The sequence below is a fragment of the Hippocampus guttulatus genome, chromosome 1 (assembly GCF_054856545.1).
Source record: "Hippocampus guttulatus isolate MCC_2025c chromosome 1, RoL_Hgut_1.0, whole genome shotgun sequence".
In the NCBI taxonomy this organism is placed as follows: domain Eukaryota; kingdom Metazoa; phylum Chordata; class Actinopteri; order Syngnathiformes; family Syngnathidae; genus Hippocampus; species Hippocampus guttulatus.
In genome coordinates, this window is record NC_141261.1 from 26,661,998 (window position 1) to 26,687,646 (window position 25,649).

A 25,649-nucleotide genomic window follows, 5' to 3' on the forward strand; every position below is an offset into this window, starting at 1 on the left:
TCCTGAACAAAATCATGTTAAATATTAACAGTGTTATTGCATACAGTCTTGGGACTGCTACAGTCTCCGAGTCAAAAGATTCCTGATGGTGTTGACAAGTGGACCTAAACTCACGTGTTGTTTAAAACAAAAACAAAAAACAAAAAAAACATAAAACCAACATTGCACAAAGAGTTCAAACTATTTAACCAGATTGAAAACACACCATGAAGTCAACTTTACAAGTGGTTGCGTTTGGCTCATCAGTCTGGCCGCTGTTCCCGGTCCTCCTCATCACTGCATTTGTCAAATACATCCGTGCCGAAGTAGCGGTCCCCAAAGTCCCCTGAAAGCATACAAGCATGACACATACCCAATTCATGAAACGTGAGGCTTTTGTGTGGAATTTCAGGATGACCTATAACCTTTAACTTGATTTAACCTTATGTAACCCTGTGAATGCACATCTAACGGTTCAATGTTTCTATTACCGGTACTCTGTACAAAACATTTGCTAAATGGCACCTTGAACTGCGAAAAAGGATGAAACTGATCAAATTTGGAGATAGGAGGTTTCAACCCAACACCAGCGATGCTGTATATAATGCACAGAATAATCACTGTTGCCCATTCACTGCACGGTCAGATACATTATATTTACAATTACATTACAATATGGTCCAATTGTAGTTCTACTATCCACAGAATGAATCTTTTCTCCTGATTTATATACATATGTATGTACAGTATGTATGTGTAATACATACACTTTTCTTCTACTCCTTTTAATGAATCCGAGTTTCATTTGAAGCCTAATCGATCATGTTTGTAGAGAGCAAACCACTGAAGAAAGATGAAGCAGTCGTCTTAAGCCTGTTGTTGTAATTCTGAGAAAAGTTGAATTTTGCTGATTAAAGATTTGAAAGAGGAGGAGGCCTGCTGTGACAAGGCCCTATCCCGCTTGACCGAAACACTAAAACATCGAGCAGTTGGACTTGTGTATTCCAAAGTTTAGAGATGGTCAATTTAAGTTCACCTGTCAAGGTCTCAGTGCATCTTCAGTTCATCCTGAAATTTCATCGGAAACACCATCAACTCGGAAGCAGTGTGGGTTGGAGCTGCTCTCTACGAATTGAGTGGATAACAAAGCACGGGCTACGTCTTACCGATGCCGGGAATGACGTGCAATGAGTTGTCCACGCTCTTGTCCACAGCTGTGGTGATGATTTTCACCTTGGGGAAGGCGTAGGCCACCGAGTGCACGCCGAGCTCAGCCATCAGCAGCGACACCAGCAGAATCTTCTCCTCCTGCACTTCGTGGTCCTACATGCATACATGGACGCCATCTTGTTTCAACAAGATGTCCTGCACATCTTTTGTTGCTCCACATATAGGAACGTACTGTACAGAGCTGGTGTCGATTCTTGCTGCTATTCGCGGGTCAGCCCGGTCCCTCTTTCCCACTCATAGTGCAAGTCCACCACATACCCATATACGTGTATACATGCACGTATGTTTCTTTTTTTTTCTTTTTGGCATATTCAGAAAGGTTTTTATTTCTGCAAATTAATGCTTTCAATAGAATTTGGGAGTTATGTTGTCAGTACTTTAGATAATACAATTGAAAATAGAAATGTAGATTTTAACATACGTGTTAAAAAAAAACAGAGAAACTGAAAATTCTGCAGTGGTCTCGGAGGTTTCTTTTTTACAGAGCTGTATTTTGTGGCCACAAATGAGCAGTTTGTGCACATCGTCACATATATCGCAAGCTATATTGTTTCTGCAATGAAAAAATACATACATGCATATATATCTCCCACATTATGTCTGGGGCTTTGTATTCATAGTAATATTGCACTGCATGCTACTCGCGACCTAATGAGATGAATGGAATGTTGTAGAAGTGCACTGCGTGACAGTTTGATTCTTCATTAGGGGAACTAGTGGGCACAGCTCACAGTATGACACAGTATAGTTTGACCAGCCACAGGGATAAATCATGACTAGGCTGTGTCAAAAAATGCGCATTGTCATCTTTGTGAGAGCTCAAAAGTGGCCATCATGTTGTGGTGGTGTGTATATTGATGAGTGTTTATGTAGCCGATTGGGCAAACCCACCAGAAGTACTCGAACGGCCATCATGGCAGCAGCCCCGGTGGAAACGGTGCTGTCCATTAAGATGACGTGGTCTTCGCTGATGTCTTTGGGCAGGCGCAGGTAATGGAGCTGGGAAAGAGACGGGTTGCCATAGTTACGGAAGCAAGAAGAGTAGTTGCCAGGGAGACGACCATCACGCGGAGAGAAACGATCGCTAAAAGTCATTTTTTCGTCCTTTTTTTTTTTTAACCGAGGTCCTTGAGACGCAATTGGACAATTAGCCTGCTAGGTGCCATATAGGCCTCCAAAGTTGGTTGGGGGTAGGGGGTGTTTCAAAATTTCAGCAAAGTTTCCAGAGATTTCTATGGGAAGTAAAGCTGGGGAATTTTGAGGAAAAAAAATCCAACATCCAACATTCATGCAAAATTATGCAAATACAAAGCAATTTTACAGATGTATTTGCAAGTTCAAGTTTTTATAGTTTTATATCCCGTAAGTCCATCCATCCATCTTCTACCGCTTATCCGGGGCCGGGTCGCGGGGGCAGCAGCTTTAGCAGGAAAGCCCAGACTTCCCTCTCCCTAGCTACTTCTTCCAGCTCTCCCCGGGGGATCCTGAGGCGTTCCCAGGCTCGCTGGGTGACATAGTCTCTCCAGCGTGTCCTGGGTCGTCCTCAGGGTCTCCTCCCGGTGGGACACGTCCGGAACACCTCACCAGGGGGGTGTTCAGGAGGCATCCGAATCAGATGCCCAAGCCACCTCATCTGGCTTCTCTCGATGTGGAGGAGAAGCGGCTCGACTCTGAGCCCCTCCCGGATGGTCGAGCTTCTCACCTTATCTCTAAGGGAGAGCCCGGACACCCTGCGGAGAAAACTCATTTCGGCCGCTTGTATCCGGGATCTCGTTCTTTCGGTCACGACCCACAGCTCGTGACCATAGATGAGGGTTGGAACGTAGATCGACCGGTAAATTGAGAGCCTCGCCCTTTGGCTCAGCTCCTTCCTTACCACGACAGACCGATACAACGTCCGCATCACAGCAGACGCTGCACCGATCCGCCTATCGATCTCTCGCTCCCTCCTGCCCTCACTCGTGAACAAGACCCCAAGATACTTAAACTCCTCCACTTGGGGCAAGATCTCCTCCCCGACCCGGAGGGGGCACTCCACCCTTTTCCGACTGAGGACCATTGTTTCAGATTTGGAGGTGCTGATTTTCATCCCAACCGCTTCACATTCGGCTGTGAAACGCTCCAGTGAGAGTTGGAGAGCCCTGCTTGAAAGAGCCAACAGTACCACATCATCTGCAAAAAGCAGAGATGTAATACTGAGGCCTCCAAAACGGACCCCCTCAACGCTTCGGCTGCGCCTAGAAATTCTGTCCATAAAGGTTATGAACAGAATCAGCGACAAAGGGCAGCCTTGGTGGAGTCCTACCCTCACCGGAAACGATTCCGACTTACTGCCGGCAATGCGAACCAAACTCTGACATCGGTGGTATAGTGACCGAACAGCCCATATCAGGGGGTTCGGTACCCCATACCCACGAAGCCCCCCCACAGAACTCCCCGAGGGACACGGTCAAACGCCCTCTCCAAGTCCACAAAACACATGTAGACTGGTTGGGCGAATTCCCACATACCCTCGAGGACCCTGCTAAGGGTGTAGAGCTGGTCCACTGTTCCACGGCCGGGACGAAAACCAAACTGCTCCTCCTCAATCTGAGGCTCGACTTCCTGACGGACCCTCCTCTCCAGCACCCCTGAATAGACCTTACCAGGGAGGCTGAGGAGTGTGATCCCTCTGTAGTTGGAACACACCCTCCGGTCCCCCTTTTTAAAAAGAGGGACCACCACTCCGGTCTGCCAATCCAGAGGCACTCTCCCCGCTGACCACGCGATGTTGCAGAGGCGTGTCAACCAGGACAGCCCCACAACATCCAGAGCCTTGAGGAACTCCGGGCGGATCTCATCCACCCCTGGGGCCTTGCCACCGAGGAGCTTTTTAACCACATCGGTGACTTCGACCACAGAGACAGGGGAGCCCACCTCAGAGTCCCCAGACTTTGCTTCCTCCAAGGAAGGTGTGCTGGTGGAGTTGAGGAGGTCTTCGAAGTACTCCGCCCACCGGCTTACGATGTCCCGAGTCGAGGTCAACAGTGTCCCATCCCCACTGTACACAGTGTTAGTGGTGCACTGTTTCCCCCCTCCTGAGACGTCGGATGGTGGACCAGAATTTCATCGAAGCCATCCCTTCCGTGGCCTCACCGAACTCTTCCTAAGCACGAGTTTTTGCCTCGGCGACAACCGAAGCTGCATTCCACTTGGCCAGTCGATACCCGTCAGCTGCCTCTGGGGTCCCACAGGCCATAAAGGCCCGATTGGACTCCTTCTTCAGCTTGACGGCATCCCTTACTGCTGGTGTCCACCAGCGAGTACGGGGGTTGCCGCCATGACAGGCACCAGCCACCTTACGGCCACAACTCAGTTTGGCCGCCTCAACAATAGAGGCACGGAACATGGTCCACTCGGACTCAATGTCCCCCGCCTCCCCCGGGACATGGGAAAAGCTCTGTCGGAGGTGGGAGTTGAAACTCCTTCTGACAGGGGATTCCGCCAGACGCTCCCAACAAACCTTCACAATACGTTTGGGTCTGCCAGGTCGGACCGGCATCTTCCCCCACCATCGGAGCCTACTCACCACGGTGATCAGTTGACAGCTCCGCCCCTCTCTTCACCCGAGTGTCCAAAACATGCGGCCGCAAATCCGATGATACAACCACAAAGTCAATAATTGAACTGCGGCCAAGGGTGTCCTGGTGCCAAGTGCACATATGGACACCCTTATGTTTGAATAAGGTGTTCGTTATGGACAATCCGTGATGAGCACAGACGTCCAATAACGAAACAGCACTCGAGTTCTGATCGGGGGGGCCGTTCCTCCCAATCACGCCCCTCCAGGTCTCGCTGTCGTTGCCCACGTGAGCATTGAAGTCCCCCAGCAGAACAAGGGAGTCCCCAGCAGGAGTACTCTCCAGCACGCCATCCAAGGACTCCAAAAAGGGTGGGTACGCTGAACTGCTGTTGGGTGCGTATGCACAAACAACAGTCAGGACCCGTCCCCCCACCCGAAGGCAGAGGGAGGCAACCCTCTCGTCTACCGGTGTGAACCCCAATGTACAGGCACTGAGCCGGGGGGCAATGAGTATGCCCACACCTGCTCTGCGCCTCTAGCCGTGGGCAATTCCAGAGTGGAAGAGAGTCCAACCCCTCTCGAGAGAACTGGTACCAGAATCCAGGCTGTGTGTGGAGGTAAGTGCGACTATATCCAGTCGGAACTTTTCTACCTCGGGTTCTTTCCCTGCAAGAGAGGTGGCATTCCGTGTCCCTAGAGTTAGCTTCTGCAGCCGAGGATCAGACCGCCAGGGTCCCCGCCTTTGGCTGCCGCCCAGCTCACACTGCACCCGACCCCTTTGGCCCCTCCCACGGGTGGTGAGCCCATGAGAAGGGTTGCCTCTTCGGGCTGAGCCTGGCCGGGCCCCATGGGTGCAGGCCCGGCCACCAGGTGCTCGCCAACGAGCCCCACACCCAGGCCTGGCTCCAGAGGGGGGCCCCAGTGACCCACGTCCGGGCAAGGGAAACTGGGTTCCATTTATTTTGTTCATCATGAGGGGTTTTTGAGCCGTGCTTTGACTGGTCACTCACCTAGGACCTGTTTGCCATGGGTGACCCTGTCAGGGGCATAACGCCCCAAGCAACTTAGCTCCTAGGATCATTGGGACACACAAACCCCTCCACCACGGAAAGGTGACGGCTCACGGAGGGGATACCGTAAGTCACTGTCCATTAAGGGTTCTGGGTTCAGAGACCCAATATATCAATTTTTGTTGTACAGTTGAATGACTTTGCCCTACCTCCCAATAGTATTATTTTTGGGTGCAATTCTATGGTCCACCACTAGACAGGGGCACACTTTTTCGCTTGATCCAGTACACATTTAAGAAGAGTGAAAACACTATTTCAAGATCAGCTGAGACATTCCTGTTGCTGATCACCAAACAAACAGAAAACGCTATGTTCCAACATTTTGGTCTGCTGGAAGAAAAGCGCATCCTTTTTTTTAAGGTAGGTTCAGTATCACAGAACACCAAATTCTCTGTGGGTCATGAAAGATCAGTGAAAGTGCTCTAACATGGCTGCTCGTCAGTGAGTTACTAGCCTACCTTTAGTTAGTAAATTCCTGGTTTACTTCCTTTTACACAAATTCCCCTTCAAAGTTTTCAGATGAAAACTTCCCGGAATCTTGCCACCCTATTAGTAAACCAATGAAGGTTCCTACCTCTGGTTCGCCCGAGTCCAGGTTGGTCTGGATGAGAATCTTGCCGATGCGCACGTCCTTGCACACGGCCCTTAGGGCGGGCTCCATGGTCTCTCCCGCTCGCAGGATGGACACGCCGGTGATCTGCGGACATGAGTCAGCGTGTCAGTGCGTCTGAAAGCACATTTGGTTAGCCGGAGGACAACGCTCACCCCTTTGCCGCCGTATCTGTGGCCTTGGTACTCGTAGCCCTGCGGAGAGTGGACCTTGCAAGGCTGACACAAAGCAAAAAGCTTACTTGGGGTCATGCATGAGTCAAGCATGTCTACAAGAGCACTGAAGAAAAAAAAAGTCACATTCTGATGACTTCACTACCTCTACAAATTAATTGTTTTAAATTGCAACGTTCAACAGTTTTCTATATTTGTGTTTCACATCATTGGTGTATTCGTGATATCAGATCTTCCAGTCTGGTACGGGGAATTATCCAATATCATTCCACTGATGTGAAAATTGTGTATTTACTACAAATAATGTATTTGTGTTTATCCGCAGTGTCCTTTAGGCCAGCTTTGCACAAGCCTGTTCGCGATCCCTCATTTGAATTAGGTGTGTTGGAGCTAGGGAAGTAGATAAAACAAGCTCGATAGGGGCTCTGGAGGACCAGACTGAGAGACCCCTGGTCTGGGCCAATGATTCTGTACGCTGCAAGTACCACTGGTGGTACAGGGTCTCCCTCTAGTGCAGTGGTTCTTAACTTTTTTAGAAGTACCGAACCCAACCAGTTTATATGCACATTCACCGAACCCTTCATGAGTGAAAAATAAATATATATATTTTTTACAAATTCATTAAAAAAAAACAAAAAAACAGAGGGTTCGATCGAACCCAGGTTAAGAACCACTGCTCACGTGGTATGCAAATGAATCATTGCCCAATTGCAGTTCAGTTGTGTTGACCTTTCAATAAATTTGATTTAATTGTCAAGAAGTTTGATGTAAAACAAACATTTTGGTGCAATTTTTATGTACCGTACCTTTTATGTGCAGGACATTTTAATGGAACCATTACTTTGGGACAGGCACTTTTTTCATAAAGGTTTTTGCTCATAATATTGAGACTTGTTTCCAGTAAAATTAGATATTTGTTCATATATTTTGACTGGATTATCACAAATGACATTCTTGCATGTAATATAATTTAATTTCAATTTTAATTGCGTTAAATATTTAGATTGTTCTTGTAGTAGTGAATGTTGGTCATTATCGTGGTACTTTGAGGGTCTTTTTATGGGGGTTGTGCTTGGTGTAAAATGTTTGAGAACCACTGATCTAGGCCAATCACATATAGTGACAAATTATTGACACTTCAATGTTTTTCCACGCAAGGATAACATTATAACACACTTAATTATCTGTCATCATTTACTTTAAGATATACTGTTTATCATTGTGGTACTCTTTTCCACACAGGTTAACACCTGCACAATGCTCATTGTGAGTCTTTTCATTTTGTATGTGTTTCGCTTTGCCCTAGTAGTGAAAATACACCAGTGAGTATGTAAACACTCCTTTTTTTCCCCAACTTGCTCCAGTGGTGGTGTATCTGAAGCTTGCAAGTCAAATTCTGGCTCGCAATATGAAACAAAAACAAACAAAAACACACCCACCAAGTGGAAGCTTGGAGCTCGAGAAATTTGAAATTTGATGTGCTCAAAGACTGGTCTTTTCTGAGTTATAATGACAACAATAGTGAAAGACTAAAGGTTTGATTCGCATATCACTGATGTCTGACGGAATCCTTGCACCTCCCAAACCACCATGTTTCAAGAAAACAGCATGTATTGCATTGCCAAATACAGTACAGCATGCCATTTTCACCATTTTTGATTGGTACACCATTTGAAAAGATAACATACCTACTTGGGGGTTAATAATAGTATTGATTTGTGAAAGAATATTACATTGACCGAATTTGGACTTAAGTTTCCTCCCGACACCACTGAACTGTGAGCAACTTTCATGTATGATGAGTCACAGCTGTCTTTGTAGTTAGTTATCAACTACCCACCTGTGACGGCAAAAAGGTGAGCGCATGTTCTATAAGAAGACGCATTAATCTCTTTGAGTAAAAGATGAACTCATCTCGGCTGGTTTCTTTATTTCTGTTGTGGAGAGAAAATCAATGATTGTACAGAAATATTCATCATGACGAACTTCCGTGTTGCAAACACTCAAGACATCTCCAATTGGACCTTTAGGAAAACAGCTTTAACATGTGACTGAGAAAACATGCAAAATGATTTGAATGACAATTTTCACCTTTTTCCTCAACCATCTTCGTTTGAATGTGTGAAGCATCAATCAAGAATAAGATGTGACAAGAGGTAACATTTTCTGCCGTAATTAACATTTAACAGCTTTGAGATTCAAAAACCAGACGTGATGGAAATTCAGACGTGAGCTTAATCATTAAGGGACTTGCTAATTATGGCTATGTTCACTGCAAGGTATGTTGCCCAATTGGGATTTGTGGTTAAATCTCATATTTTTTATGCAGTCGTTCACAAAAAACAAAAGTGACTTGTAATGAGAATGGAATGAAAGCGTGAAATGACATGCATGGCCACAAAACACGACGTCATGTGGTGCATTGTCTTTACGTCAGGAAATCTGGCCCCTCGCTAGCGTGGGTCTCAGTCCTGACGTCTTAGTAGCAATTTCAAGGAGGTTTTGTGTGCCGTGCTTCCGATTTACTTCCTCTTCTTCAAAGTGAAGTGCAGTTAACGTCTTTTGCGACACGTGTCTCCTTTCCTTCGGCACCAAATGAATATATTTTATAATTGGTGACCCACACGCATCGCGAGAGCTGCACAGGTCAATATGCACTCCACAAACTGTTTCTCATTAATTTATATGCCGCAATGTACATTAAAAGATACTCGCAACAGATTTTCAATAAACAAACACCGTTGTTGGACACTTGAGAAGCGAGTGAGAATCATTTTAGGCGATGGACTCATTGTTAGAGCGCAACAGAGCGCAGGCCGTTAAAATGAGGGCTCTGGTAAGTCTAATAATTCAATAATCCTGGAAGCCATAGTGTTAACGAACAATTTCATGTCATCTTTTTGCCACCAACTGTTGCCCGCCATTTCTTTTCATGGATATCTGTTTTGTCAAACAGTTCTGATATTTGTCCACTTGTGACAATGTATTGGGCACAACCTGACTGTCCAGACTGCAGTCACATTGCACACACATCTGATTGACATACCAAGAGGCCTGGGCCGAATTTGAAAACAAATCACAATTGTACTGGTAACATTGACATGAAAAAAATCTGATACATGTAACAAAACAGCAAAAGAAAAGAGAGAGATTTGACCTGCAGTATGAACATAGCCTTAGTAGCTTTTTGTTGCTTGGATTAAAGGCACAGATGCGCTTTTCCGAGGCAGAAATGGATAGTGCGCTGTGCAGCTGATGCAGGCTAGGTGGCGCAACCCCAGACAACATTTTGTCGTTCTTTTCAGTTCAAGTCAACAGTAGTTCAACACGTTATGCCGTTTGGAAGTACCCTGCTGCCTATCGTTTACAAACCGGCCTGCTGCAAACACAGAATAAGAAATGGCAGAGCAAGTGGGCGGGGCTACCTGATGATGGTGTGGAGGCCTCGGACCTGCGGCGTGCACTCCAAAACACTGAGCGTCTGTGGCAGCGTATGCGTCTGCTGGGCGGATGCCAAAAGTGCTCTGGGGTGGAACAAAAAACAAAAAAACTTGCATTTAATGTGTGTAAAGTTAACACAGAGAGTTGTGGTCTGAAGTTTGCATAAAGTACACTCATCAGGGGCATGAATGTCAAATTCATTTTACCTTGGAATTCTGAATGATTTATTTGATTGCAATTCCCGACCACTGGGCTGCATTTAGGAGGCATAAAACAAACTGTGCAGTATCTGCAACACGAAATTAGTGAAAAAAACTAAAGTGATTTATGCATGATCCCCTCTAACATTAAATCACATTCACTCTCACCCATTATTTTCTTTGTCATGAAGTGGAGTTTCTGCAGAACCAACGTAACCTGGTAATCCACCGTTATTGTTGTCAATGTCATGTGCCAAGAAAGATGCGTATTGGATTGACTGGAGTCAGAGCTCCATGTAGGGGACATGTGGTGCAAGTGCAGCTTTCTGCGTGACGACATGTAACAGCATTTACCGTGACCATGACAAATGAATCTGACATCATTTAATCAGCAAAATGCCATTCAATTATGATAATTTGGAAATGAATTATAATGAATCTGTCGGGACTTAATTCATATGTTTTATAGGAGGTGTAACTTATTTGTACAAGGAGATTCCTGGCCAGGTTCAAAACGGACCCACTACATACTTTGTGCACGGAAAATGGACAGTAGGTCAGGTATTAAGAGAACATTCATAACCACTTATTAAATGATTTAAGTGAATGTATCCAAGTATTGCAATCTGAAAATCCTAATAGAAATTCACACCAGTGTACTTAAATGTTGTTTTTTTTAAAAAAAAAAATCCAGCCTGGAAATGGAAGACTTGAGATGAATGAAACACCCACAAATGAATATGACATTCATGTCCACGATGAGTGCTTGACTACTTCACACACCAACACGAGGTCAAGTAAAAATGCATTTCAGCATACCTGACACTGAGCTCACGCTGCAGAAAGAGAAAGTAGCAGATGAGACCGACAAAATGAAAAGAAAATAGCTCAGAGTTGCTTTCATCTGGCAAGAATATCATGCCACCCAGGGCAATGACATGCATTTTTAAAAGTTCCAAACTCATGAAACGTGGCCACAATTGTCATGGCCACAAATGAGCATTTTGGATGCATGCTATATCTACGAGATGATTGAAAACCAACTCCCTATTTTTAAGTGCTTTTGTAATTTAATCCAAACTATACTTCTAACAAGAAATGAACATGATAAGCAAGTGTGTAAGATGGAGTTGTATTCAAAATTCAATATTGGGAACCGCATCCACCGATTTCACAAGGAACTCTTGCAGGATGGGAGATTTAACTCATAGTCCCTGAAAGTTCTTTCAAAGTTGTCGGTTTGCTCAAGTATACTTACTCCTTAAGCAACCCCCAAAAATGAAGAAATTTTAAAAGTATTAAAATAGGAAGTTATTTTTCAGTCAACTTGTATAGTGTGGCCAAGATATAATTTTTGGCATGTCTTATGGTATGTAGCCACTAGCTATGTTTGAACCTGAAGATTAGTTGCTGAAGCACGTTAGATTCTTCCACCAGATGGGGCAGCAATGTCAAAAAGCATAACTTACCTCCTCCAGCTGGCTGTGCACATGCTGGACGATCAGATCGATGGCCACCATATTGCCACCACCTTGAAGAGAAAAGAAAAGACAAGTATGGTGACTTACAAGTGCCCTAACTTTCAAGTTTTTCCAGTTACAAGTCATGGTGCAGCTGATGTTTTTTGCAAGCAAAAATTTGAATTCGGTGAGTGTCAGACAATCAATGGCAGCAGAGAATCTTACATGTGGTCACTATCAGTTCATGTGATTAACACACACTAAGTGGGTTGTGTTGTGTGCTTGCATATTCCATTTCTGTGGAGGTATTTTGCCAGATTTATTTTTTCTATTCACGGGTCTTAAGAAACGGACTGCTATGGAGGAAAAGCAGATCATGTTAATTGAATTAAAGCTTGGAATCATGCAAAAAACATGAGCAACTTGGGCAAGCAGTTTCACGAATGAGCTGGTTGTCTCTATAGAAAACAGGGAGGATGTTCTCCCACAAAAATCTGTGATTAGGCAGATCTGCAAATGCTGAACTGTGAATATACAGGGGTCCAATGCATACTGAAGCAAAAGGAGTGAATTAAGGGCGTAACCCCTGCAAAGGGTGTTAAAATAATTTCTAAAGCTGTGGACCTCTGTCCATGAAGCAGAAGATTTTGAAAGCATGGCAAGAGGCAAATAAAAAGTAATTGCTGATAGTTGGAAATTGTACCATGTCTCACCTCTGGGCACCACAATGTCAGCCAACCTCATGGTGGGCTCGATGTACTGCTCAAAGGCCGGTTTGACAAACTTGTTGTACTGCTTGATGACGCCTTCCATGTCCCGCCTGCGCTCTGTGATGTCCCTGCGGAGACGGCGGACCAGCCGGATGTCCGAGTCCGTGTCCACAAAGATTTTCATATCCAGGAGCTGCGAGCGGGACAAGCAAACACCAACGGACACTTCAATAAGCTTCAATTCATTGGTCAAAAAACAAGGTGGAACTGTGCTTTCTTTCACTTGACCTGAAGAAGAGGTTTGTCTGCAAAGGCCATAATTCCTTCAAATATGATCACACTGGCACCGTATACATTCTTCTGTAGGCGACAACAGAGACACCTTGTAAGAACCAAATTTCTTTCAAAGCATGAGAGACAAGAAAGTGACATTGTAGTAATTACAGTGGTCGGAAGGAAGTATGAGGGGGGATGGATGGACGTACCTTGGTACCTCTACTTACGAACGTCTTTTCATATGAAAGTTTCAAGTTACGAAACGCCTCAATGGGAAAATATTGTCTGTTGTTACGAAAGAAATTTCAAGATACGAAAGGTAAAAATACAGTATGGTCTGCTACTCGCAGCTCCGAGTTTCCTGAACGCAACATACTTATAGCTGCTCTGCCATTTGCTCTTACCTAGCATCTTCCTGGCATCCCATTGGCTAAGAGGGACTTCTACCATATGTGTTTATGTGTGTAGACAGATATGTGTCTATTTGACATTTGATAATAAAGTTGTATTCAATTCAATTCAAACTATTTTCTGAGCAATACAAGTACTCAACACTGAACTTGCTTCAGATAACAATAAATAAAATAGACCCTTAAATCACAGTGCTGTAAGTTAGCACTTCAGAAATAACACCGTTCATCATGACAAAATAAAAGTGCTGAAATAAACATCAACCACTTCTAGTAGTCTACAGAGGACACATCAACTATAGTATACCTCGTATGTGGGGTGGTCTCGAGTTTAGTTTGCCAAAGAGCTTTGCTACGTATGGCTCGCTCGCTAAATTGCGTTTTGGGAATGTAAATTCACTGTGCCGAGAACTCTCACATGCTGCTCCATTTTCACCTCTCCACTCCTCACCGCTGCTTACTAAACCCGCCCAACTCCAATGGGAGCCTATCAGCTTCGGGTAAACAAGCCCCAATATAATGGTACCTAATCAATGTCCACTTCCGGCTGTGACTGACAGTTGTTTCCCCACCCTCAACAACTCAAACACAGGAAGCCAACACATAAAAAGGGCTATGAGAAAAAGGCAACCCACCTACAGAAACAATAAAGGCAGAGATTAAAATTTTGATTAACGCGATTAAAAAAACAATGCGCTAAATGTGATGTCATTAATTAATCGAAATTAATGCGATAATGTGACACCTCTAATCATTTCTTTAGAAAACGCCAGGCGAAAACCTCTGAGAGAGATCATGAACTAAAGAGGGCAAGAAAAATGAGGATTCAGTTAAAAGTTAAATGAGCATCATTTTTATTCTTTACTCTCTTCTTCGTTTTTTTACATTATGCACAACTCTCATTATTGTGCTTTAATCGAATTGTAACATGTATTTGTTACACATTTTGATGCTTGAGAAAACATTTATTTCAGAATTTTTTGGGGGGGGAGGGGGGTTGTGTCTTGGAACAGATTAGGGCATTTACATTGAAAGCGCATCTCTACTTACAAAATTTTCAAATTAAGACATTTCTTCCAGAACCAATTAATTTCGTAAGTAGAGGTACCACTGTATGTATAAATCCATGTCATACTTGCACAAGCAGTATATGTAGCAATGGCGTGCATAGGAAAGGGGCGGACGGGGCGGGGACCCTGGGTCTGGTTGGAATGACCACTTCAATCTGAGTCCAAACCACCAAGAATTTTGAAAATCGTACAATTGTTTCTCGAGAAATTAAGTGTTTTGTGTTGGAAGAAAAAGCCCTTTTTATGAAAGGTTTTCATGGGGTATCGAAAACCTGGTAAAAAAAAATTGCCCTCAAAATTAGAGTAGAACAGTATAACTTGATTATTTCTGTTAGGATCAACAAGTACAATGTTGTCATGTTTTAAAGTTTCATTTTGTTACATGCTGGATTGATCTCGAAATGCTTGTGTTCAGAACATCTTGCACACAATGGAAGCACAGAGAATCAGGGAGGTCAAGGGACCCGAGTGCATGGTACCTGACTACATCTCAGAGAGAAAGATTTAACCCTCATGAGTAGACACACTGGTGTCTGTTAACTGACAACTTAGAAAGGAAGATTTAACCTTGGACGGAAGGGAGTACTCGTATGCTCCATCATGGGAAAGGGTCACGAGCCAGGTTACAGACATATCAGTTCATGGAGACACTGCTTGTTAAAATGTTGACGTTTCTGTTAGTTTATGGATGTTGGTGCTGGTACCAAGAGAATGCTTTGTCTGAGGGGCGACCCAATGGGGCCGTCCAGGGGTGTGGCATTTAATGAAGATGGGAGTGTTTTTCTGATATATTACTTGTAATTTGCATATACAATCAATAAAAGGGCCGGCAAAGGTTGCAGAGGTCGGGTGACAGTGGGAAGCGCACACTGAGTGGCTTCATGGAGAACTGCACCTCCTGCCGGCAGTGAAAGTCGATCTGTTCCTGCGTCGAGCCTTTGTCGACTGTCCGAGTGAAAATCTCTGACAATTTCTCAACATATCTCCTCAACCCTTTGATTTCTTCTGCTCCTTGGGGGAGGCCCTTCACTGATGGGCTGACAAGTTTCAGTTCACAGTCTCCACTAATAAACTCGCATGGGCCAAAATTCGAAGAGATTCACCAAGTCAATGCGTCAAACTGGCTGTGAAGTTTCAAATGGCATCACTTACCCTAAAAACTCAATTTTAGACAAAAAATAAATGAAATTACATTATTGGCAAAAAGGCCAGTGTAGGCAGTAGATTAGCACGTGGAGGTCAGTCATCTATTGTGAATTTAGAATTTATTTGTTCTGGAGGATTTTCAAGGTGCCCGTTCCATGTTTTTGTTTTTCCCACAAGGTTGCTGTCCAGCTGTCACATTGCTACTTCTAAAGGGCTTATTGATGAAATGCTGCATCCACACGTAAATACATAATCAAATCTTCCCCGGACCACTCGCTTAAGTGTGTGTGTGGAAGGTTATATTTCAGTGGTTCTTAACCTTTTTAGCGGTTCCGAACCCAACCAGTTAATATGCATATTCACCGAACCCTTCATGAGTGAAAAATAAATATATATTTTTTTTATAAATTCAAGATATAAAAAAAGACACATTTATTAAAAACTGAAAAAAGTAAATAAAATTTCAAGAGATAAGTGTATTTATTTATTTTTTTTATTGTACGACATACTATTACGACAGTCACACTTGACTACAGTACTAAGCAAATTAAATTTCCCACAGCACTGATTGGACAAGCAATGTCATGTGATCATTTGCAGCCAGTGATGGCCAAGCGGGCGTGTCATACCTAATTAACTCATTGAATACCACCCTTTTTCACTGGAGCAACCTCCTCAATCCCTCACATTTTACTGAATTTTGACTGATTTGCAAGGGCCACAGAATTTTCTCTTCTACGGCTATATAAACATTGGGGCCCGGCCGGGCACAGCCCGAAGAGGCAACGTGGGTCCCCCTTCCCATGGGCTCACCACCCATGAGAGGGGCCAAAGGGGTCGGGTGCAATGTGAGCTGGGCGGCAGCCAAAGGCGGGGACCCTGGCGGTCCGATCCTCGGCTGCAGAAGCTAGCTCTTGGGACATGGAATGTCACCTCTCTGGCAGGGAAGGAGCCCGAGCTGGTGTGTGAGGCAGAGAATTTCCGACTGGATATAGTCGGACTTGCCTCCACACACAGCCTGGGTTCTGGTACCAGTTCTCTCGAGAGGGGTTGGACTCTCTTCCACTCTGGAGTTGCTCAAGGTGAGAGGCGCAGAGCAGGTGTGGGCATACTCATTGCCCCCCGGCTCAGTGCCTGTACATTGGGGTTCACACCGGTAGACGAGAGGGTTGCCTGCCTCCGCCTTCGGGTGGGTGGACGGGTCCTGACTGTTGTTTGTGCATATGCACCAAACAGCAGCTCAGCATACCCACCCTTTTTGGAGTCCTTGGAGGGTGTGCTGGAGAGTACTCCTGCTGGGGACTCCCTTGTTCTGCTGGGGGACTTCAATGCTCACGTGGGCAATGACAGTGAGACCTGGAGGGGCGTGATTGGGAGGAACGGCCCCCCCGATCAGAACTCGAGTGGTGTTTTGTTATTGGACTTCTGTGCTCGCCACGGATTGTCCATAACGAACACCTTGTTCAAACATAAGGGTGTCCATATGTGCACTTGGCACCAGGACACCCTAGGCCGCAGTTCGATGATCGACTTTGTAGTTGTATCATCGGATTTGCGGCCGCATGTTCTGGACACTCGGGTGAAGAGAGGGGCGGAGCTGTCAACTGATCACCACCTGGTGGTGAGTAGGCTCCGCTGGTGGGGGAAGATGCCGGTCCGTCCTGGCAGACCCAAACGTATTGTGAGGGTTTGTTGGGAGCGTCTGGCGGAATCCCCTGTCAGAAGGAGTTTCAACTCCCACCTCCGACAGAGCTTTTCCCATGTTCCGGGGGAGGCGGGGGACATTGAGCCCGAGTGGACCATGTTCCGTGCCTCTATTGTTGAGGCGGCCAATCTGAGTTGTGGCCGTAAGGTGGTTGGTGCCTGTCGTGGCGGCAACCCCCGTACTCGCTGGTGGACACCAGCAGTAAGGGATGCCGTCAAGCTGAAGAAGGAGTCCTATCGAGCCTTTATGGCCTGTGGGACCCCAGAGGCAGCTGACGGGTATCGACTGGCCAAGCGGAACGCAGCTTCGGTGGTCGCCGAGGCAAAAACCGGAGCGTGGGAAGAGTTCGGTGAGGCCATGGAAGCCGACTTCCGGACGGCTTCGAGGAAATTCTGGTCCACCATCCGACGTCTCAGGAGGGGGAAGCAGTGCACCACTAACACTGTGTACAGTGGGGATGGGGCGCTGCTGACTTCGACTCGGGACGTTGTGAATCGGTGGGCAGAGTACTTCGAAGACCTCCTCAACTCCACCAACACGCCTTCCTTGGAGGAAGCAGAGCCTGGGGACTCTGAGGTGGGCTCTCCTATCTCTGTGGTTGAAGTCACCGATGTGGTTAAAAAGCTCCTCGGTGGCAAGGCCCCGGGGGTGGATGAGATCCGCCCGGAGTTCCTCAAGGCTCTGGATGCTGTGGGGCTGTCCTGGTTGACACGCCTCTAAAACATCGCGTGGTCAACAGGGAGAGTGCCTCTGGATTGGCAGACCGGGGTGGTAGTCCCTCTTTTTAAAAAGGGGGACCGGAGGGTGTGTTCCAACTACAGAGGGATCACACTCCTCAGCCTCCCTGGTAAGGTCTATTCAGGGGTGCTGGAGAGGAGGGTCCGTCAGGAAGTCGAGCCTCAGATTGAGGAGGAGCAGTGTGGTTTTCGTCCCGGCTGTGGAACAGTGGACCAGCTCTACACCCTTAGCAGGGTCCTCGAGGGTATGTGGGAATTCGCCCAACCAGTCTACATGTGTTTTGTGGACTTGGAGAAGGCGTTTGACCGTGTCCCTCGGGGAGTTCTGTGGGGGGTGCTTCGTGGGTATGGGGTACCGAACCCCCTGATACGGGCTGTTCGGTCACTATACCACCGATGTCAGAGTTTGGTTCGCATTGCCGGCAGTAAGTCGGAATCGTTTCCAGTGGGGGTAGGACTCCGCCAAGGCTGCCCTTTGTCGCCGATTCTGTTCATAACCTTTATGGACAGAATTTCTAGGCGCAGCCGAAGCGTTGAGGGGATCCGTTTTGGGGGCCTCAGTATTGCATCCCTGCTTTTTGCAGATGATGTGGTGCTGTTGGCTCCTTCAAACAGGGCTCTCCAACTCTCACTGGAGCATTTCGCAGCCGAGTGTGAAGCGGTTGGGATGAAGATCAGCACCTCCAAATCTGAAACCATGGTCCTCAGTCGGAAAAGGGTGGAGTGTCCCCTCCGGGTCGGGGAGGAGATCTTGCCCCAAGTGGAGGAGTTCAAGTATCTTGGGGTCTTGTTCACGAGTGGGGGCAGGAGGGAGCGGGAGATCGACAGGCGGATCGGTGCAGCGTCTGCTGTGATGCGGACGTTGTATCGGTCTGTCGTGGTGAAGAAGGAGCTGAGCCAAAGGGCGAAGCTCTCAATTTACCGGTCGATCTACGTTCCAACCCTCATCTATGGTCACGAGCTATGGGTCGTGACCGAAAGAACGAGATCCCGGCTACAAGCGGCCGAAATGAGTTTTCTCCGCAGGGTGTCCGGGCTCTCCCTTAGAGATAAGGTGAGAAGCTCGGACATCCGGGAGGGGCTCAGAGTCGAGCCGCTTCTCCTCCACATCGAGAGGAGCCAGATGAGGTGGCTTGGGCATCTGATTCAGATGCCCCCTGAGCGCCTCCCTGGTGAGGTGTTCCGGGCATGTCCCACCGGGAGGAGACCCCGAGGAAGACCCAGGACACGCTGGAGAGACTATGTCACCCAGCTGGCCTGGGAACGTCTCGGGATCCCCCGGGGAGAGCTGGAAGAAGTAGCTAGGGAGAGGGAAGTCTGGGCTTCCCTGCTAAAGCTGTTGCCCCCGCGACCCGGCCCCGGATAAGCGGTAGATGATGGATGGATGGATGGCTATATAAACATGCAACCTGTCAGAAGAAAGGGGAGACTCTCTTCTTTCAGCAGAAAAAAAAGTTTGTTTCTATCTTTCTCCGTTCGTTGTCAATCAGCATTAGAAAATTGCTAAGTTTTATGGAAAAGGCTGATTTTCTTCAGAAATCCAGAGAAAATTAGCTTTTTATAAAAGCATGCATTTCAAGCATCATTTCAAGTTTGACACTATTTGTTGCTTTTGTGACAGCTCAAATCTCTCAATAATGTGTTCCTCCTGCAAAACAACATTACAAAAAACGTTTTTATCGCAAAATAATTTATTTGCACATAAAACTATTGAGCTATGAACAAAAGTGCTAATTGAACAATGAATAAATGTGCAGAATGAACAATGAACGAAAGTGTAAGTGTTCAGTTAGTATGTGTGTGTGCGTGCGTGCGTGTCCTCCACCCTACATATTGTATTTTTTTTTGTGTGTGATACACAATGAAACATTTTCCTTGATGCAAAGGCACACACCAAGTCTCATAGCACCTGTTTGTCCCGCTGCGCTTCCCTTGGCGCATGCAAACCCGGCACCTTCTATGAGGCTTCTGTTTTGTGGCAGTGGGTGGCAAATATTCAAGCTTGTGCTTTCGTAATTTTCCACTATCACGCCCCCTCTACTACTTCTGCGGCATGATCCTGGTGGACTTTTGCACCACTGCCACCTGCTGGCCATTTCTTTTATTATTTAACATTGCAGTCAAGGCTGATCCTTCAGTGAGAAGTTGCATCAGACTCTCTTGCACCCTCCCCCATGAAAAAACATGATTGACGCCTTTAGACATCATGGGGAGGCGGGGACTATGCGTTAATTGACGCATTTAGACGTCAAAGGGTTTAAATTAGTTAACATGTTGAGTCGCATGTGTCTTACCCTCCATGGGAGAGGCGCCGTCGAACCCCTGAGACCGACTCACCGAACCCCTGGGGTTCGATCGAACCCAGGTTAAGAACCACTGTTAGAGTTAAATTAGTGAGTTTACTGGTGTAAACAAATGAGTCTTAGATAGCAGCGTTGGCTTCTAAAATGAGGAACAACTGCTCTATGAAGTTGTTGAAGGAGGAAGGGGTTGTTTATGTTTGGCGAAATGTCCATGTGCCACAAAAATGCAAGCTGCCAGCAGCATGCGGGACAGGAAGAGGGTTTGCTCATGCTCACTGAATGAGACAGATTTGTCACTACAACTATTTCATGCCAAGAAAGATGCAGTAAAAATATGTCCATAATTCTTGATCTTGAGCTATTTTTGATGAAAGTGTGCAGAAGACGTGCTATTAAGACTGTGAGAAACTGCTTACTGTTCTCCAGCAAGTTACAAATATACTTTCTTCCCTTCCCTCATAGATGGTTAGAATTGACATTTCACTTTTAATCAACAAACTGCATTATCTGGCCAGTTAGGACACATTCTCACCCAGTCTTTCTGTCGTCTGTGTGTGGTGAAGTCATACACGGGGATCTTCACACTCTTGCCCTGCTTAAGTTTGCGCAAAGTGGAGACCAGCAACTCAAAGTCAAAGGCCCCCGGATGATCGAAGTTGTAGTCATTACTCGCTGCCAAGGCTTGCTCTTCAAAAGACAAATCCTGTCAAAACACAACATGCAAAAGTAAAGCGCCTTTAAAGCCCACCCAAAAATAGAGCGGATGATTATCTGCATCAATGATGAAAAGTTTACGCGCAGGTCAATTTGCACATCTACTGGACTACCAATTGAAGCTATACACATACATATATGTATTTTGTATTTCCTCGGGTGTTCTCTGTGTGATATTAAAATTTGTTTGATGAACTGATATCTTTGTGTGTGATAAATATGCAAAAAAACAGCAATCAGAAAGGGGGCAAATACTTTTTCACGGCCACATATACACGCACGCACAATACATTGATTTTAAACAGTCTGCAAAAGAGCGGTAGGACTCCGAACTCTCCTGACATGAGTTCCTCCTCAATGAAGGTGTGAAGTTCAGTGTAAATGGTTGTCTGTCTATATGTGCCCAGCAATTAACAGGCAACCAATCCAGGGTGTAGTCTAGCTTTCGCCGGAAGTCAGCTGAGAGAGGCTGCACCTCCAAACAGGGAAAGCGCTGGAGAAAATGGTCGGCGGTGTCACCTTATAGAAGGAATCCATGGACAGAAGCACCACCCAGGGCACATCCAGAGCTTCGATGATCCTGTTGGCCACGGTGGTCTTCCCTGAGGCGCTGCCCCCGCATAAACCTGCCGTTCAAAAGATCATTATGCCTGTCCAGCGTGTCTAATGTTTTCAAGCGGCACAGGCGCTGTCGCTGAAAATCAAGACACTTTCGGAGATTTTTCAGGTATCTGTACTTCGTGGAGTATTTATTTTTCAGATGACTTCTTACTTTTGTTACCTACATTTGAAAGCAGATATCTTTGCTTACTACTCCTTACTTTGTCAAAATATACTTCTTTCCAACCTCTGTGGCTGATGACATGACACAAAAAAGACATGGAGAAATGAGATTGCAGCCTTTTGAGAAGCTAAACAACTGTACTATATAACAAAAATCTCCATGTAGTCTACAAAAAGACAAAGGTATAGTGTATATTTTTGTTCGGAATTGTTTCCTCATGTGGGACATGTCAGCTCAGTCCTGATGGTCCTTGGCACAATGGGGGGGCATTAACACAAATATAATTTGTATAGTGCTCATAGTGAGAAAATCTCTGGACAAAGTGGCGATAAATAATGAGCATATTTTGGAAAAGTCAGGAGTATAAAGTACAGATATGTTTTCAGTACTAGGGAGTAAAAGTGATCAGAACAATACGAATACCTGAAAAATGTACTCAAGAACAGAAACAAAGTGTTTGAACTTGGTCAGTTGCTAGCGACATGACTGCTCATCGTACCTATGACAAAGGCCTCCTTGGACTGCGCTCCATGCTCGTCGTACCAGGGAGGTCGCCCAGCAGTGTAGATGGTGCGCGTGCCTGTGCGGAGCAAGGGTGGCTCTGTTTTACTTAGCGAGGTGGCACTCTTCCTTCGAGGGGCGCTAGCGGGCGGCAAAAGACGGTCCAACGAGTCCTCGCCGCTCCCGCTGGAAAACACAAATGTATGCATGTTCTTTTGTCAGTTTGTATTAAATTACCTGCATCAAGCGCCTGAGGCCACTGCACGGTGAGGGACACAGCCAAACACGACTGAAGTGGACCGCCTCCAAAAAATTTAAAATTATGACTGTTCGCCCCACACCAAAGTTGACTACCGCGCTTTTATCACCGCCCTGCAAGAGAAAAACTCTGTATCAAGTTTTGAGGATCGACATACTGTACAAGATTATTTTTTCTATCGAACCACAAAAACATGGCATGATTGTCAAGGAAGAAGCAGATGGCCACAAAGAGGAAACGGGTGAGAATAAGGAGAGAGAATTTTGTGGCTGACCCCTCATCAACCCATGATTTTCATACAATTTATTGGTCAAGCTGCATGTTAAGTGTTGCTGTTAAAAAAAATAGCAAACAAACAAACAAATGGAATCATGCCAGAGCCGCAGAAAACAGTAGCAGAGCCAGTTCTTACCTGGAGTGAGTCCTCAGGGACCAACAGCCTGAGATTCTGGCTCCACTACAATCCTGCAGGCTTCCATTTGCCCCGGTTGATAACTTGTTACTCTCCATCGGGTCTGTCTCCACGCAACCACTTCAGAACAACAGTACCGAACCCTCTTCAACACAAAACTTGTAAACTAGAAAATCTCGGAAAGTCATAATGGAGTCAGCTTTGATTTGGACTCTTCCAGAAGCTAACCTGGCTTATGTGCCTCCGACTTTAGGTCTGTCAGTTCCCATGTGTCCTCGCTACTCTCTGGCATAAGATTTTGTGTGTGTGTGTGTGTGTGTACGTGTGTGTGTGTGTGCGTGTGTGTGACACACCTAAGAGGATCAGTGAAAGAATGGCAACAACGAGGTGCTTGGCTGGTATTAATAGAAGCACCTGGAAGTAACAAAAAGGCAGTTGTCTTTTGCTGATCCTTTGTCACAGTTCACTGATCTTGTGAGCCACACAAGCTGGAAAACTTGACAGCCACAACAACGGCGCAAGCCTCAACCCGTACTCAAAAAGCTCTGAAAGGGGTTTGTGGACTCTAAAGATGCCACAAAATGAAGAAAAAACACTTAAAATAAAGATTGGTAATTCATTCCCATTGGTTTATTTACTGACGTCTACAAGAACACAAAATAATCAGCAATGCATCACTGCCACAAAGTGAAAATGTACACAATCAGGAACCTATCTTACATAATCAATGACTGTGTGGAGTTCAATTAATTAGTGCAATAAACAATTATCAACACCTATTTTAATAAGGGATTAGTCATTTAAAAATCTTGCTCAATTTAAAATTGTTCACATATTCTGACTTTCAGCCTCTTAATATGAAATATTCTCCAATTTCTGCGTGCATGCATGCTACCATATTTTTTAAGGTAGCGTTCCTTTTTACCATGCCTGGGTGCAATAATACAATGTGCCTGGTGTATGTGTTAAATACAGAAATAGCACCTGTAAATGACACTATGCCTTTTATACGGTACTACCCTCACAAATATGAAAATGACTTTTCATCAAACTTTAAGAACCTAAACAAAAACAAAACAAACAAACAAAAAACCCATCTGCCACATGGGTACACACTGAGGCTTACATTTTTGCTTTCTAGCAAAAACGTTACACCAGGATTCGATGTAGTTTTAAAGTGATACCTTTTTGCCACAATCCAGCCCAAAAGTTGTTTCCCAACCACTAAAAGAAATAAGAATTCAACAACAACAACAGAGTCGAAGGAAAAGCATTGATTCATAGTAATGGCAACTTCATTTGGGTTTCCACAGGAATTTAGGATGCACTTTAAACCACCAGGATTATACATTTGGAAACAATGTGATACAGGATTTTGGTTAAGGTGAGTAAAACCTTTTGGCATTGTATAAATTCTAAATGGCAACAGACAGCCACTAGTGTGCTCCACAATTCAATAGATTGGCAAAGAAGTGTAGGTTATGTGAAATGTATGCAAGTGTAAAGCTCTTTGAGCAATCACCATGTGATGGAGATACACTGATAGATAGATAGATAGATTGACAGATTGAGTACTCAATTATCATTTTATTCAAATTAAATCTTTCATCTGTTGGACTATGACATGTTTTTTGGGGGAACTGACTGACTGACAACAGACAGGTGGAGCGGTCTTCTTTACTGACAGAAGCGATGACAAAAGCCCAGGCTGTTTACGGGTGACGGATGATGGACCAGCAAATTTCTGTAAATTGCCCACTTCTGAGGGAAATACGTCATGTTTATTGAACGGGGGTTTTCCTTCTCCTATATTTAATTGCAGTGTTACTGTTCAAACTATGCATCATGTTACAGTGGCTTACAAAAATATAAATATTCGGAATAAAACCTCTGCTTCAATTTTGAATTCCATTGTGGTGGTACTTGGAAAGCCATACATTGTTCGAGGTGATACCTACTTGGTTTAAATTTGAGAGCCGTGCACTTGGTTATTTCAACTGTTAAGACTCCACCTCTCTCTCCTTCCATCTGCTGGCCTGCATTTGCACTGCTCATTAAGCTCGTTTCGATGCCATCACTTTGTTGACATTACAATATTGCTCGCCATTGAGTTCAAATTCTATTCTAGGAGATTGTCAATATCAAGGCAACCTTTTGCCGTTTTTTCCGCTTACATATCAGTGACGCATATATATTGCGTTTTCAGCTCGCCTACTTTCATCACAGCTCCGCCGTTTAATTGCTGGCTTAATTGTCATCTTGAAAAAGTACCCATTTCACATATCAGAGGCTTTAATTAGCCCGAGGAAATGTATTCGAACAGTCTGAGAAGGAGCGTATGGAAATATCTGGACATACTGTACGACTCGAAGACACCAGTCAAGCGTCGAGCGTACAAATAAACAAACAAAAACAATGACTGATATTTTACGCAAAGAGGTATTTTTTCGCGCCGGGTACCTGTCCGACCGGCAAGACATTATCGTCTCTTGCACTCCAGTTTCCAAGGTAATGTTAAATCGAAGCCGGCGTCGACCGCTCCAAGCCATCCATGACGACGATAACGACGGTGATGGGCGGAGACTTCCGTATTTTGGCATCATGGGTAATGAAGTTTCACGGTACGTGCCCGCTACCACGTAAATTATAACCGTTATACACCAGGCAGAAGTAGAAAAAGCACTCCCACGCTGTACTCAAGTTGAAATGCATATTTTTGTGTAAAAAAAAGTATAAATACTGATTCAACTTAGTTTTACTGTTTTCTGCTTTCGACTGTCTTCATTATTAATTTATTGTTTTATTTATTGTTGTATGTCTGATATTTTCTCAATGTACAGCTCTTTGTATACAGCGATTGTTGTTTTAAAGTGCTCTATAAATACAGTTAAGTTGAG

General features: G+C 45.2%; 1 protein-coding gene across 3 annotated transcripts; it reads right to left on the bottom strand.

Moving 5' to 3' along the window:
* uckl1a (uridine-cytidine kinase 1-like 1a) lies at positions 1-25,355 on the bottom strand. Of its 3 annotated transcripts, none has more exons than XM_086123377.1 (15): positions 25,213-25,355; positions 22,080-22,267; positions 21,316-21,422; positions 20,615-20,785; positions 12,724-12,795; positions 12,439-12,628; positions 11,735-11,796; positions 11,085-11,101; positions 10,050-10,148; positions 8,465-8,558; positions 6,607-6,669; positions 6,416-6,538; positions 2,101-2,208; positions 1,146-1,302; positions 1-325 (listed from the first exon to the last, which is right to left on the bottom strand). In XM_086123377.1, exons 1-15 carry the CDS (start codon positions 25,353-25,355, stop codon positions 243-245), a joined length of 1,677 nt encoding a protein of 558 aa, XP_085979503.1. In that variant the 3' UTR covers positions 1-242. The 3 variants fall into 3 exon arrangements, with proteins under 3 accessions (XP_085979503.1, XP_085979513.1, XP_085979523.1); XM_086123387.1 differs by lacking the exon at positions 25,213-25,355 and adding an exon at positions 22,753-25,032; XM_086123397.1 differs by lacking the exons at positions 12,724-12,795; positions 25,213-25,355 and adding an exon at positions 22,753-25,032.
* Positions 25,356-25,649: the final 294 nt, after the last annotated feature.

Coding starts and splice junctions, on each gene's coding strand:
- uckl1a (XM_086123377.1), bottom strand. CDS start 25,355: ATGATGCCAAAATACGGAAGTCTCCGCCCATCACCGTCGTTATCGTCG. Junction 12,796..20,614: donor ACAGACGACAGAAAGACTGG/GTGAGAATGTGT, acceptor TGTCGCCTACAG/AAGAATGTATACGGTGCCAG. Junction 8,559..10,049: donor GGCCTCCACACCATCATCAG/GTAGCCCCGCCC, acceptor TCTCCACAACAG/AAATAAAGAAACCAGCCGAG.